The sequence below is a fragment of the Limanda limanda genome, chromosome 12 (genome assembly GCF_963576545.1).
Source record: "Limanda limanda chromosome 12, fLimLim1.1, whole genome shotgun sequence".
Classification (NCBI taxonomy): domain Eukaryota; kingdom Metazoa; phylum Chordata; class Actinopteri; order Pleuronectiformes; family Pleuronectidae; genus Limanda; species Limanda limanda.
Window position 1 is genome coordinate 2,343,264 of NC_083647.1, and position 15,043 is coordinate 2,358,306.

The window sequence follows — 15,043 nt, forward strand, 5'->3', positions numbered from 1 at the left end:
ACATTGCAGCACCCAAGCGCCCTCCCTGGGGGTCTAATTGGCCCCCCCAGAACAATCGAGAATGACAATCCATTTGTCTCAAATACACCCAGGAGAATTGGATAATAACAATCCTTGGGTTACCCTAACCCTCTACCTGAACAGCCAGGGCTTGCGGATGATCACATGATACACACAGAAACACACACACACACACACACTGGGTCAATTCGACCCAAGAACAACACAAGGGATAATTTGTTAAATTATTTTCCAATCACATCAGCCAATTTTTTTCTCAAATATTTCAACTTTTGTACGTCTTCTGTATGTTCTCATTTCAGGATAAGATAAGAAATGCAGCATACAATTCAGAAGGAGGTAGACAATGCCATGCCTCTTGACTCTGACTATTTAGTATTTAGTTGTTTTGTTTCTGTTTCTGGACTCTTTTGTTTATTGTCATTTCCTGTGTTTAGGGTTGTATTTGTATTCCTAGTGTCTCCTAGTGTTTAATTTGTTTTTCCTGTTACCCTTTTTGAGTTCATTTAGTTTTTTCTCTGTAAGAACTTTGCCTTTCATTAAAGAACACCTTTTGTTTCACTACCTTTTTGCACTGCATTTTGCTTCAACAAAACCTGACAGACAAGAGAATGAAAAAGACGACAAAATAAAACATACAAAAAATTAAGAATATAATATCCTTTTAATACCAAATATTGTTTGAAATAGAAATATCTATGTGTATGTGTGTATATATATATATATGTTGGAGTTGATCATGTCTTTTTGAAAGACGCAACTTGTTTTTAACAAATTATTTTTAACATGTCAATATGTGGCTCCTATCTCTCAGCAGGGAGGGGGCGTATAGCAGCTGAGGGGAGGACTTTAAAGTAAATGATTTTGCAACCTGTTGCAAAGCTCAGACTTTGGGAGGCAAAGTCAGGGGCAACTTCTAAATCTTGTTCAGCTAAATAGTTTGAATTGGGCTCAAATTAAACAGCTGTCTGTAGCACTGTCATGGCTGACCAAGAAGAAGGAGAGAGGTTGGTACAAGACAGAGATATAAACACTCCTGGTAATCAAAATGAAGACACCACCAATGTTCGGGACAGAGAATCTGAGGATCAGCTTCCAATCCAACCTGAAGAAGAGTACGAGTGTCCAGGCTGCCAGTCACTGGGCGTCCTGACATTGCCCTGTGGCCACAAACTGTGTCCCTCGTGCATAGAGCTGAGTCAGGGAGAGCTGGGCCTGGCTGGCTGCACGATCTGCTACAGATCACAGCTGATGGACTCGGTCCTCCACACTTTGCTGGAAGCCCTGTTTCATGATCTGCCTAGGAGACACGGAGTCGTGCCTGGAGCTGCAGAAGAGAGTGTCAAGAGATCAGAGGATGGATATAACGTGATAGAGAAGGAAGAGCTGTGTGGTCAGCACAGAGAAGCGCTCACTGTGTTTTGTCTGCAAGAGGAGAAGCTGCTCTGCCAGCAGTGTCAGACAGAGGGGCATGACGAGCACGAGTGCTGCTCTATTGAGGAGGCTGTTCACAACTGTAAGGTCAGACAAAAGAGCACAGAGACAGCACACAAACTTCACTGACCTGAATAGTTGGGTCTTATTACAACAACAAGTATGGAAGGGATCCTGCACCTATTTCACACATTAAGATCAGTTTACTAAGAAGTGCTGGTCAGAATGTGAAAACAGTTATATGATACCAACCAGGGCCGGCCCTGGCAATGTTGGCGCCCTAGGCGGGGTTTCAGAATGGCGCCCCCCCCAACATACACACGCAAATTGTCATGCATCCCCAAGAACTTTTGGACTGTATACAGATGCACACACAGGCAGACAAAATTGTAAGCTATAAAAAATAATAAAAATATATAATAAAAATATAAAAAGTCTGAAATCAGCTGTACTGACAGCATATCATGTCATGTCGACAAAAATAAACATTAATGATGAATTGGGGTGATTCTACCTCTATATTGTTCTTTCTTCTCCTACCCTACTTTGCTGCGCTTTCTGAATCGTGCACCTGATAATTTAATCCTTTTTTGACTCATCTTCAACTCTTACCACAGTCTAACACGCCTCCCCACACACACACACAAGAGAGTATGTGCTTGTGTGTTTCTGTCTGTTTAGACACAACTGACAAATGTGTGGATTAAGCAGTGTTTGGCAAGTTACTGAAAATTAGTAATTAGTTACAGTTACTAGTCACTTCTTTTAAAAGTAATTGATTTACCCCACCAGTTACTGTATATCAAAAGTAATTAGTTACTAGGGAAAGTAACTTTTAAGTTACCTTTATGTCTGCTTTTTAAATGTAATGAATATGAACAGTACTGAACAGTCAAACACAATACATATATTTTTTAGACCTATTTATTGTAATCAACAGGGCAACAGGCCCATTTGTGGGTCATTTGGTACCGGGCCGCACAGAAAGAATAAACATTTTACATGTTTTCTGTTTTATCTAGTATCCGGTAGTTTTTCAAAATAAAACCGTTTTATTTTGAAAAATTACCGGATCCTCTGCGTTATGACTCATGCTTTATGCATGTCAAGACGCTCGTCTCGGTCGCGTCACTTTTTCGCTGACCACAAACCAGCACGGTATTTGTCGGACCCATTTGTCATCAAACCAGGTGAATCCAGCAGGTCTGTTTAAGAAAAAGATCAGCTGCCCGAGATCGCAAATGACGGCGGCCCTTAAAGTATGTTTGAGAAAACAACTCTGCCGGTGTCCTGGATTAAAGTCACGGCAGAATACCCTGAGATCGCCACAACAGCACTTACAACTGTGTTGCCATTTCCGACATCATATCTGTAGTGACATGATAGATCGTTTGAAATATATCAATTTTCAGTGTGTTTTCCGGCCCGATTTGCTCGCAGCGAGCGAAAAAAATAGAACAGACCCCGGAACCATCGCTGCAGATCGCGAGCCGGCCGCGGCGCTGCCCGCAGCTTTCCGGCACAACGCTGCCGGTGCGAACAGCCCAATTATTTAACATGGCCGCGGAAAGGAAGCGGACAGCTTTCGTGGCGCCTCGCTGCGCTTCTATCTCCGGTGCGTCCCCGGGTTTAGAAGATGATGTTGTGATGTGAATGTTTTGGTTTATATTGCATGTGTCACGTCATGATAAATCAGTCCCTTGTGCCGCCCTCTCGGCATTTTGCGCCCTAGGCAACCGCCTACTTCGCCTATGCCAGGAGCCGCCCCTGATACCAACTATGGAAGCTTTGTTGAGATGAAATATCAATGATAATATGTCATAAGCCGTTTTAAGACACGACCTCTGGAGAAGCTTTCCTTCCACACATAAACAACATGTACAACTCACCGGGAGATTCTCTGCTCAGACTCATTCACAACAACAATAAATCCTCCACATGATTCAGGTGAACTTGGTGCAGCTGGCAGAGGCAGGGCGTAACATATTAATTCTGCTGCAGAGATCACATGTTTTTTGTTTACATCACATTGACAGCATTGGCTCTCATCAACAAAAACTCACTTCACATCTTCGTCTGTGTATGGCGCAGGGCCGGGTCTAGACAGGCATGTATGAGGGGGCAGCCACAAATCTTGAGGGGGCATTGTGCTCCAGCACCTTTTACCATGTCTAATTGACAAATTCACTCACTAGGATGCGGGTACACTGAACAAGTGCCTTGTAAAGTACTGTGGTCTCAAATGCTTGGCACACTTATTTCATTGTAGTTATTGTTGTTAGACTAACCATATATGAACTTGGGTTGTTAGTTGTATGTCCTACCCTCAACCTAAACTGACTGCACTTTGTCAGGCCTCTACCCTAAGACCTGCCCAACTTGGGTGTCCCTATGAAGACTAGCTTCTGTTGGTATAGCTCTTAGGGTCACTGAGGCACTCAAACCTCCTGACCACGATAAGGTGGCAATCCCTCAGGAGGATGTTTTTGTATTTTTTTTGTATTTTTTTGTATTTTTTTATTTTTATAATACCCTTAGGAGGATGTTTTTGTTTAGTTTTTTAAATAAAAATTAAAGAAATAAAACAAAGGCTATTAGCCTAGAAAAAACAAACAATGTTGGCTAACTACAGCATTTTTGCTGGCCACTAATTTTAGTTAAGTTCTCCTAGGTCTCTAGGTCAACGTCAGCCTCCTGTTTCCCTTGGCAAACTCCCTCACAAATTCGTCCATGTCCAGCTTGTATGTAATTGACTTTTCATGGGCCAAGATAACCAGGTTCCTCTTTCTGTGATGCAGCATAGTTCTGCGAAAGGGGGTTAAGACACAGTGTGGAGAAAGAGCTCTCACATGCAGCTGAAGAAACCCCAATGACCAGTGCTGTAATGTATAACTTGTACAACAAGGGAAATGCTGCCTTGTAGTGCTGTAGGGTTTTGCACACTGTAGACAGATCTGGTTCATTGGGGCATTCCTTAAGCAACATGGGCTTTGCCACCAGGATTTCATTATTCAGACATCCTGCATCAGTGCCAGCCAGCTCAACCAAAGGATGCAACAGAGCTCCATGGAGGAATGTGCCAGATGTAGGCACAAGGCTGGACGTGGCCTTCATCAGCTCCAAATTCTTCTGGCAGAATCTTGTCTCCAACTCGGTAATTGCCCGGTCTTTTAAGTGTCTTATGGGGGGGGAACACTGTCATCTGTGTCTGTGTGGCCCACTGTTGTAATTACAACACTGTCACTGAGGTGCCTATTCATTGTTCTCCTTCTCTTTGCTGGAATGTCATCCCCAGCTGCTGTGTGATCTCCCTCTCCCCACTCATCGCTGTGATCCCTCATGGCCCTCAAAGAATCCAGTGCTGTACCAACCTCGTTTGAGGCTCTGCACATATCCACAGACTGAGACTGTAGTATGGCATTTGCTGGTTTCAGTAGACCAAGCACTTGCACCAGAAACTTGCCAATTTTAAAGAAGTGCTGCCTCTTAATCTGGCAGAGCAGGCCTGATGCTTCAGTGCACAGATCCACTGCAGCATCATCATCCGTTGCCACCTCAGACAGAACAGTGATTATTTTATCTTCATTCTCAGTAATGCAACGTGTCACCTCATAGTGGCTAGTCCATCGGATTTGAATTAGCCTCCTAAGATTAGGAGCATCATATTTTCTAGTGATGTAGTGGTGCTGAAAAAAGTTGTACAAGGAAGAAGACAGATCAAAAAATCTTTTAGTACATTGTTCGCTCTGCATGGCATGCACAACTACCAGGTGCAGTTGGTGGTTGTAGCAGTGAATGTAGGGTATATACTTTCCCAGCTTCTGTTGGAGCAGAGCTTGAACACCTCCTCTCACCCCACTCATCACTGAAGCTCCATCATAACACTGGCTCAGAATGTTGTCAGCACTGTAACCAGCATCAGAGAGGCACTTCAGGATCTCAGAGATTATGTACTGTGCATCTAGTTGGTCGAGGTCAAGCAACCCAATGAGATGCTCCTCGGGTAGGGAAGCACTGACAAACCTAATCATAACTGACAGGTTTTCGACATTACACCTGTCCCTGCTCCCATCACTCTTGAGGCAAAAACCCACAGCATCAGCATTTTCATATTTTTTTTTTATCTCTCCGAGCACCATGTTTGCCAGTGTGTCAATAATTTCATTTTGTATGTGATTTGATGTATATGATGCATTCCTTGGGATACCCTTGGCGATGCTGGCTAGTTTTTCATCTTTCTCAAGGGTATATTCCATTAACTTAAGAAAAAGCCCAGAAGCAATATCATCATCATCATGACCAGCAGCATCACGCCTGTGTTCCGTTGTTCCACGTAGACTCAACTCATTGACACAGAGGAACTTCACAGCGTTGCCCACACTCTTAACATAGTACCGTTTTTTCTCTACCTGTGTCTTGCCAACCAATAATGTGTCAACATTTCCCCCAGTAGCCTCTCTCTTCTGGTGCTCAGCCCAGAGAGTAGAAGCATGCACATGGTTGTGGGAGGACACATGCCTCTGCAGCCCTTTGTCACTTTCCAGTGCAACTTTCCAGTTGTTGAAACCAGTCAGAGTGAACACAACATCCCTCTCATTCACAGTACTGTATTTGCGACAGGGAAAGCAGAAACATGCATCCCGTTCAGCAGAGTATTCAAGCCATGGTCGTGTGCGGTACCAGGCAGGATTGAACGACCTCAGTTTTTTGCTAAATGCACGTTTTGGGTAGCTACTTAATAATAGCTGAGATGGTGCAATGGTGGTTAAGTCACTGGGTAAAATGGGAAGTTTGGGGTTAACTGTAAGAACAGCTGGGAAAGGAGGAGGTAGAGTAGAAGTAGTGCTTGCTGGTGTTATGCTAGCTACTGCTGGAGTGATGCAGGCAGTAGAACCACTACTAACGTTAGCTGATGCGCTGCTAGCTACAACACTGGCAGGGGTAGGTGCAGCGCTAGCTGCTGAGGTGCTAGCTAGAGCATTGCCACCATGATCTCCATTGGTAGGGGCAGGAGGAGTATGTTTTTTAAAAGCTCTGAAAAACGGATGCATTGTATATGTAACCTCAGAATGATCAGCAGAATGGAATGCAAGCAATCTCTACACTAGTGTTGTATGTCACTTGTTTACAAGGCTGAGTCCCTGAGGAGAATGAGATACACAAGGTTGGGACAAGTCTGCTGAAAGTTTTACAGGAGTGGAAAAGTGAAGATGGGATTGTAAAATAGCAGCCAGATTGCAGAAGTTGGGTGGGGGCGGGGCTTTCTTTAGGGGTCTGCACGCACAGATCATTTGTGCTCAGTCTGTGGCAGGGAGCGGACAGTGCTCTCTCCCCGTGCTGTGACACATGACAGGGACTGTGGGCCCACACACCCTGATCTAGGAGAATAGGCTACAGCTTAGCGACTACAAGAATTTGGTTATGTGGTTTTGGTTGTTGTTGTTGACTGAGCAAATAAAGATTTTCAAGAAAAATATTAACTCTTGTTTTTATTATGTTATTAGCAATTAAGTATGTCACTACACAAAACACTATGACCGAATTTAACAGAGCTCCTTTGCTTCGCAGTTTACTGCTGCAAGCTGCTATTAGAAACCTGACACTAGCTCATTTGCATACTAAAGGGTGATTGGAAGTTGGGCAGACAGCTATCCCTCACAGTGAACCGGCAGCAGGCCGATACACTGAGCAGAGCGAAAAGGGGAGATGGAGCGGAGGTGAGAAACATGACATGAGAAACAACTTGATATATTTTATATTTGAGGGGGCAAGCAAGACATTAAGACATTAAGAAGTGGAGCGGAGGAGAGAAGCATGAGATAATAAAAAATATATGAAATTTAATATATTTTGGGGGACTTAGTTTGAGGGGGCACAACATTTATTTGAGGGGGCCAGGCCCCCTTTTGCCCCTGCCTAGACCCGGCCCTGGTATGGCGCCGGTATTTTTTTTTGTTTTCCGTCTGCCGCCTTTAGAAATGCCATCAACCCCACACTCGCTTGCACTGAATCCTGCGGAGGATCTCTTCCTGTGGTCTGTGTTTCTGTGGACTTTATTCTATGGGGCCAGGCGGGGAAAGTCGGCTTAAATACTGGAGGCTCATACTTGGTCATTTGCATTCTCACATACACCTCCTTGTGTGAAACTCTGGAGGTCAATGCATGTCTGAAAACAGCTATATTGATCAGGGTCATCTCATCTCAGGTTTCAACAAATGTATAGCAGGAAGGTTGGTTTAAAAACTGCAGGAGTGAAAGTTTACCTGAGAGTGAGGATAGAAGAGCATAAATATTTTATAAATGTGCATTGTGAGAAATTCAAGTTAGTGTTTTAGAGCTTATGGACCTCAACTTCTGCTCCTTCTATTTTGATGATTTTTGTATTGTTAATCTGTCCCTCAGACCTCCTGGACCTTTATGGAAGTTTATTTCTTTAACATCTGGGAAATTAAAACTGAAAATGATTTTGAGGAGAGGTTTTGTTGAGCCCTTTATTGTATTTTAACACCATTGTTTAGTTTCAAGATGAGCAATTTGCTATGCAGGTGTTTACGTCCACTTCGTAAACAGTTGTAATAGTGCTACCTGTGTCTGTGTGAGTTTTCTCCGGATACTCCAGCCTCCTCCCACAGCCCAAAGACATTCAGATTAGGTTAATTAGAGACTGTTTTATTTTATTTAATTATAGCAGTGGTTTATGTTAAATACATTTTATCCATACTCTATGTAATGTGTCTGTTAAAGTTCTCAGATATCCAGGTCATGGTATCTTCAGAAGTTGTACAAAGGCAACTGGACTTGCTTGTGTTTCTTGAAGACGTGTCCCCTCTCATCCAAGGGGCTTCTTCAATTATGGAACTGACCAGTTCTGTGGATTAATGTTTGATATTCTGTCTGTAGAGAGAGTTGCGATCTGCTATCAGAAGCCTCCAGGTGCAGCTGGACAGTTTAACATCCATCAGACAAACCTGGAAGGATACTGCCACTCATATCGAGGTACTGCATAAAAGATGCATGAAAAATCCTTAAAATGAAATTACAGCTGTTTTGAAAGAAGAAGAATTTATTAAGGGAAGTCAAATATTTTTGTTGTATTAATACCTCATAAGGCCCACATTGCGCAAAAGCATATGGAGATTGAAACACATGTTAAACAACTTCCTCATTTACAAACAATAAGCAGTAATAAGGATTTAATTGAGGGAAAACTCGTGGGCTCTTACACCTAACTTGACTGGTCCAGACCTTCTGACTTTTCAGTTTAGTCTGGTTCAAAATAATAAGTGTGAAGGTGGTTAGGTTGGTTTGTAGTGTGATAACATTATTATTATTATTAACATGGATAATTCGGACCAATAGCGATAGCATTTAAATCACAGGATTGCTTGTGGTCCTTACCTCCAATGATATAATGTTTCAATGACAAAGTTGTTCCTTTGGCTGGGAGTAATACCATAATCATTATAGAATGGCAAAGAAATGAATGAAATAAACTGGCTCATACATTTTCTCCACTCAAATGGAAAGAATACTCTTTTCTATGCACTTTATTCAAAAAGTTTAGTGAATACAATAGCTGAATTCACAACATGCCAACATCAGATGCACGCCCAACGTCAAATGTCACAACAATGTATATCCTAGTTCGGACTTTCAATTTTATTTGTATAGCGCAAAATCATAATATACATTATCTCAAGGCACTTTACATACAAGACCTTAAAAGTGATTCAGAAACCCAACAGTTCCTACAATGAGCAGCTATTTGGTGTCTGTGGAAAGAAAAAACTCCATTAACTGGGAGAAACCTCTAAAACCAGACAAGAACCATCTGCCTCGACTGGTTAGAAATTTATTTGAATATGAAGTGTTTCAAAAAATCTTCTAACATGATGTCTTATTACCCCATTGCCAGAGTCAATCAGTACAAACAGCCCAGATTTTGAGGGATGAGTTTGATAAGATGCACCAGTACCTCCATGATGAAGAGGCTACTCTGATGTCACAGCTGAACCACGAAGAAGAGGAAAAGAGTCATAGGATGAAAGAAAAGATTGACAGGATCAACGATGACATACAAGTGTTGACCGAAAGTATGAGAGAGACAGAAGACGCCATGGGCTTGGACAACATCCTCTTTCTTAAGGTAATTTCTACACCAAGTACTCTGGTTGTCTATCCTCACAGATATTATTTGCATTTAAACACTCACACACTACATTATTAAACACTGTATGGTCTTGGTTTGCTTTCAATACAGACTCTTTCTTTGAGGCACGAATTACACAAGAGTTTCGACTGGATTCACAACTGATGACAGGGAGGACACTGAAGTTCATTGAAAATACTGTCCTGGACTGTACTGAACCGGTTTGAGATGACTTTCGGTTCATAATATGGAATTTTAGCCTGCTGGATGTATTCATTAGTTTATTGTCAACTGTGGACATAAAGGGACAAACATGGTCCGCGGCAATTCTCAGACTGGCTCAATCAAACCATGATTGATTGGTATGAAAGGGGAGTCAAGAAAACCTTCCATACAGCATTAAACTACCAGCAGCAGCATCCTGGTATAAGGTAGTTTTGACCCGTGCTATTTCTGTTCTTGGCTGACAAGAGTGAAACCTGACCATCCACCTTATGTATGAGGTGCTGTTCACTCGGATTCTTTGATGGTAACCACAGTTATCAGTGGTTATCTAAGTAACTCTAGTATTTCTGTCAGCGCCAACCAATCTGACCATTATCCCCTGACCTCTCTCGTCAACAAGGTGCTTCAATCCACAGAACTAGGGTTCTCTGGAGTTATTTTATTTTAATGTCAAGCATGTGATGAAATGACAAAAAACTCTGAAACCTAATAATTTTTGTCCCCACAGAATTATAAGAAGAGCTCTGAAAGGTAAGCCCCTCATGCTAATAAAAAGGGAGTTTTCTCAAATAATTAAACTAGACTAAATTACTTTTATTGAACATAAACATATTTATCACGTTTCATATTTATTGTTGATTGTTATTTAACCATCAACCTTTAACCAGCCTGTGTTACACAGTGTTGAGGCACACATAAACAACACACTTGTCCCGAAGCCCCCACCATCTATTTCATTTATTCTTAAAGACATTAAACCCATGTGGTTCATTTTTATGGATCATTGATAGTGAACACGTGCATCAAATAAAAACTCCATAATATTGATTTAATGAGACAATCTGCAAGCTTTGATGAAGGTGGCAGCTTCTGGAGGCAGGTACACTGAGAGGACAGGTGGTGTGTTGGGGTCTTTCTGCCTTCTAAGAACAGTTAAACTTTACATGTATTTTTTTTACAGTCCACCGGCCCACTGACCTTAGACCTGGTAAAAAGTATCTTGGGTGATCCGATCATAAGGCCCTCTTTCTCTCACTTTCTATCCTACTCCTAGAACTGTCCACTTATCACCAGATCTAAGTAGTTCTGTGAGCACATTTAAGATACATACGATCAGTCAGACTCCATTTGGAGGTGATATTAGATGCAGTTGGTCACATTCTCTTAGCAGTGTCAACTTGTCCTGGGCCACATTAAACAACATCTTCTGACCTGCAGTTTCCTAAAGAACCTCATTATTGTTACACTTCTAAGTGTTTCTAATAGATCTTTCTTCAAATGGGTTAAACCTCATTTAAAAGCAGAGCTCTGCAAAGTGCAGCGATTAACTCAATTTTCACTAATAAAATATTGTAGCCCAAATAATCTTAATAAAATGATTAACATATCAATAATGCCTTTTTTAAATGTTACATTTCTCATCAATATTGGGATATCGAAACACCTCTGTTAACGAGTAGAAAATGTCTGCACTGTGGCATCCTTCTCCGCCACTTACTTAACAAAAGCCATGCAGACCTGCACCTGTTACACACACACACACACACGATGCAGACCATGCAGATGTTGTGGTATGGTGGCTCAACTGCACTGTTTGTCCCAGGGCTCGGTGCAGTGTAGAGGAGCCGGACGAAGAATCAGAAGCTCTGCTTGATGTGGCAAAGCACCAGGGCTGTGTGCAGCACCGTGTCTGGGACAAGATGCTTAAGATCATCCAGTACTGTGAGCACTGCTTTACTCTGTGTACATACAGAAGAGCAAGTCATTGGATAGTTCTTTTTTGTCTTTTCATATGTGTAGACTGCAATGCACTGGATTTGTTGTTGCTTCATTAACAAGTTAACCATTGGGCAACTCAATCAAAATATCTCTGGGATGAATGTCAATTATTGTCCTTAACAATCTCGACAGATTGTCGCTCATCTGAGGAAAACCCACTTTTTGTCTTTATCTCTGCTCTCTTTTTAGTGTCTGCCCCTTGACCAGCTAATGTTTGTAGAGCCTTCTTGGTTGGCTGGCTAATGCTAATAATATTGCATGTTTCTGTGAACCTAGTGTTGCATGGCAACAACAGTGTTTCAGTGCATTTCACCTGTTCACTGTTTTGAATGAGGGGATTACCCTCCTGTAAGATAATTTGAAGTTCCAAAAAAAGGTTTGATGCAACAACATTAACCATATCATGTAAGGTGCATATAGCATCGTTTTAACAGTTGCCATAATGTGACTGTCATGGAAGAAAATCTGCTGCTTCCAAGAGGGTTTCCATTTGGAAACTGGGCAGTGGCATCCTGATGTGTTGAAGAATGTTATCTTATAAATATGCTTGTCAACACACTGTGCAATTACACTGTCACTGGTTTCTGTTGCTTTTTATTATCCTAAACATGATCAGCAGTAGAACTACCTGTATCTCATGTTTTCCTATGGAGGGAGAGATGATGCTGAATCTGCTGACACACCACTGGTACACCACTTAGATCTATCTCCATTCTGTGATGCCCCCTTGTATGTGGACGACAAACACATTAGAAGGACAGTTCACTGAAACCCTAATTACCACAACCCCTGTGGTGTAAACGGTGAATCAAAGTGTAATGTGTATTATTGGCACTTGTGTTTCCTTCAGCCTCATTCTTGATTGTTGGGCTGTGCTCTTTTCTGACAAGGGGAATATTTGCCAATGCTTTTATTTAGTGTTGAAGCTTTAATGCATTTGTCAAAAGCTATGGTTGCTAGGATAATTATTTGGTGTTGGTTTTCTTACTGGTATACTTGCATTAACCTATGCTGCATTTGGCTCTGCACCAGGGGGTTGACTGGCCATCGGCACATTCTGGAGAATCACAAAATGGTCAGTGGTCTGGGCCTGATTGTGGCCGCCACGTATGCATCGCGTTATTTAAAAAAAAAAGATTTTATCATCATTATTTCAGATATTTGCACATATGCAACAGAGGGTTTAATGCAAACATTTGGTTATTGCATGCCAAGTCAACACCCAAGAAGTAGTAAGAACAGAAATATAGAGCATTAGTGGCCATTGTGTGAGCAGTGTTAGCTTCGGCTGGAAACAATTTACATCAGTTACCATGGTTACAATTATGAGACAGTGCCAGAGTGAAAAATATGGACAAAAATCAAAGAGATAATGAAGAAAAGGGTGGGGCTTTAAATGTAAGCAAGAGAAGGCTATAATCCCTTGAGAGTGATGCAATGAAATGTCGTGAATTAACAGCAGTTCCAGTAGTATACATAAAGTCCAGCAGCACCATTTGAGTGGAGAAATTAATGTGCAGCCAATTCCTGCTATGCTCACCTCTCGATGGTGAGGGACCTATGTGATGGTATGAGACCTGAGCTGGTGGAAATCCACAGGAAAGTACAGGCAAGTGGTAAATACTGTATGGATCACAGTCAACACAACATCCGGTTGCTCCCTTTTAACCTAGTCCTTGTATGTGTTGCTCATGTATGCAAAAAAAACAACTAATTGCATAAGAGAAACACAAACTGGGGTTACTTTAATTTCACGCTAAGTTAGGTCCCAATTTTATAAAACATGTTAAGTGTATTTGTAACGATGCATCCAGATAGATAATTTGAACCAAGTGTTATTGTATTATTCAACCTTTGGAATAAGTAATAATTAAAGTAATATTAAAAAATGCATGGAACAGATGATAAGCTACTGCAAACACAACCAAGCAACATCAGTGATATTTTGATAACCTGCCGAATATCCTGAGTTAAGATTGAGGCAACGTGACACTGCTTCGTGCCCCAACACAGATTGTTGAGTGCGGGGCCAGGTCAAAGTTCAGGTCTGTTTTTTAGTCCCAGTCCTTCCATGCTCTGCGCTGGTCTCTACACCCAATTTGGCACCCCATCAATTATCTATACTGATGATTCTTTAAGGGTCATAGGGGGATTGGAGTCAATCCCAGCAGACATGGGGTGAGAGGCGAGATACATCCTGGACAGGCAGCCAGTGCATCGCAGCCCCATGTTGCAGCAAAATACATTTCAGTGGGGAACACTTATTCATGATTTAACTATTTATCTATCACAAATGGGAAAACAGTTTTGCTTGGCTCTGGCGTAATTTGGATGTTCATTGGATTAGCCAAGCTGCATGATCAAATGAAGCAGGGAACACATGCGAAGCCCCCCAGCTGGGGTAACAGGCAAGATACATTTGTTCAAGACAAATACCTTTACCACAACCATGTTTTTTGGACTCCGTGCTAAAAGGTGGAGGCTAGGGTGGTGGAAGCAAGTTTTCGGCAGCAGAGCATGAGTGACAGTGTAGCTGGGTAGGGATCATTGAGGAGGAGGTCATATTTAAATGACGAGCACCCATAATCAGTCACTGACAGCTGAGCACATAACTCCATGTCCTGCATGAACTAACGCGATGCTTCATATATCATTCAGCTGATTGTGTGTGGAGAGCCCTAACTCACACAATTGCTGAATGGCTTGTGATTTTATACATGTCAATTGGAGTTTTGCTGCACTATGCCTATACTTACAGTGAAAAAATAGTGAGTGTTTCTGTACATTGAGTGTATGCAGAGTGTTGACTTTTAGTGTTGATATGTGCATTTTTCTTTGTATTTCACTGAAACATTCTGTTCCTCAGTTCCAGTGACCATGGACCCTAACACAGGCTCGGTGTGTTTAAGTGTATCTCCTGACCTTTCCAGTGTGTTTGTGTGTGAGGAGCAGCCTCTTCCAGACAATCCAGAGAGATTTGTGGGCCCAAAGAGCATCCTGGGCTCAGAAGTCTTCAGCTCAGGGAGGCACAACTGGGAGGTGGAGGTGGGAGATAACAGCCACTGGGCACTGGGCTTGGCCAGAGACACAGTCCAAAGAAAAGTCTGGTCCAACTCTGATCTAAACCCCAGTCCTATCTTCGACTCAGACCCAGACCCAGGTCGCGGCCTGTGGACTGTGTCCCTCTCCTCTGGGGAGTACTTGGCCTCCCCCGGCCCCAGCACCCCACTCAAGCTGAGAAGAAGGCCACGCAGAATCAGGGTTCAGCTTGACTGGGAGAGAGGGTCTCTCACTTTCTCTGATGCCAACGACAACACCCTGATCTATCGTTTTAAAAAGCAGTGGAGTGGAAATCTGAAACCCTACTTTTCCACTACATGTTCTAACAATCCACTGAAAATCACAGCAGGGAGGATGAATGTTACCTTAGAATAG

At 42.2% G+C, this 15,043-nt stretch overlaps 1 protein-coding gene across 1 annotated transcript; it reads left to right on the forward strand.

Moving 5' to 3' along the window:
* Window positions 1-1,002: 1,002 nt before the first annotated feature.
* LOC133015669 (E3 ubiquitin-protein ligase TRIM35) lies at window positions 1,003-15,043 on the forward strand. Its single transcript, XM_061082920.1, has 6 exons — window positions 1,003-1,542; window positions 8,356-8,451; window positions 9,371-9,601; window positions 10,338-10,360; window positions 11,433-11,551; window positions 14,475-15,043. Exons 1-6 carry the CDS (start codon window positions 1,003-1,005, stop codon window positions 15,041-15,043), a joined length of 1,578 nt encoding a protein of 525 aa, XP_060938903.1.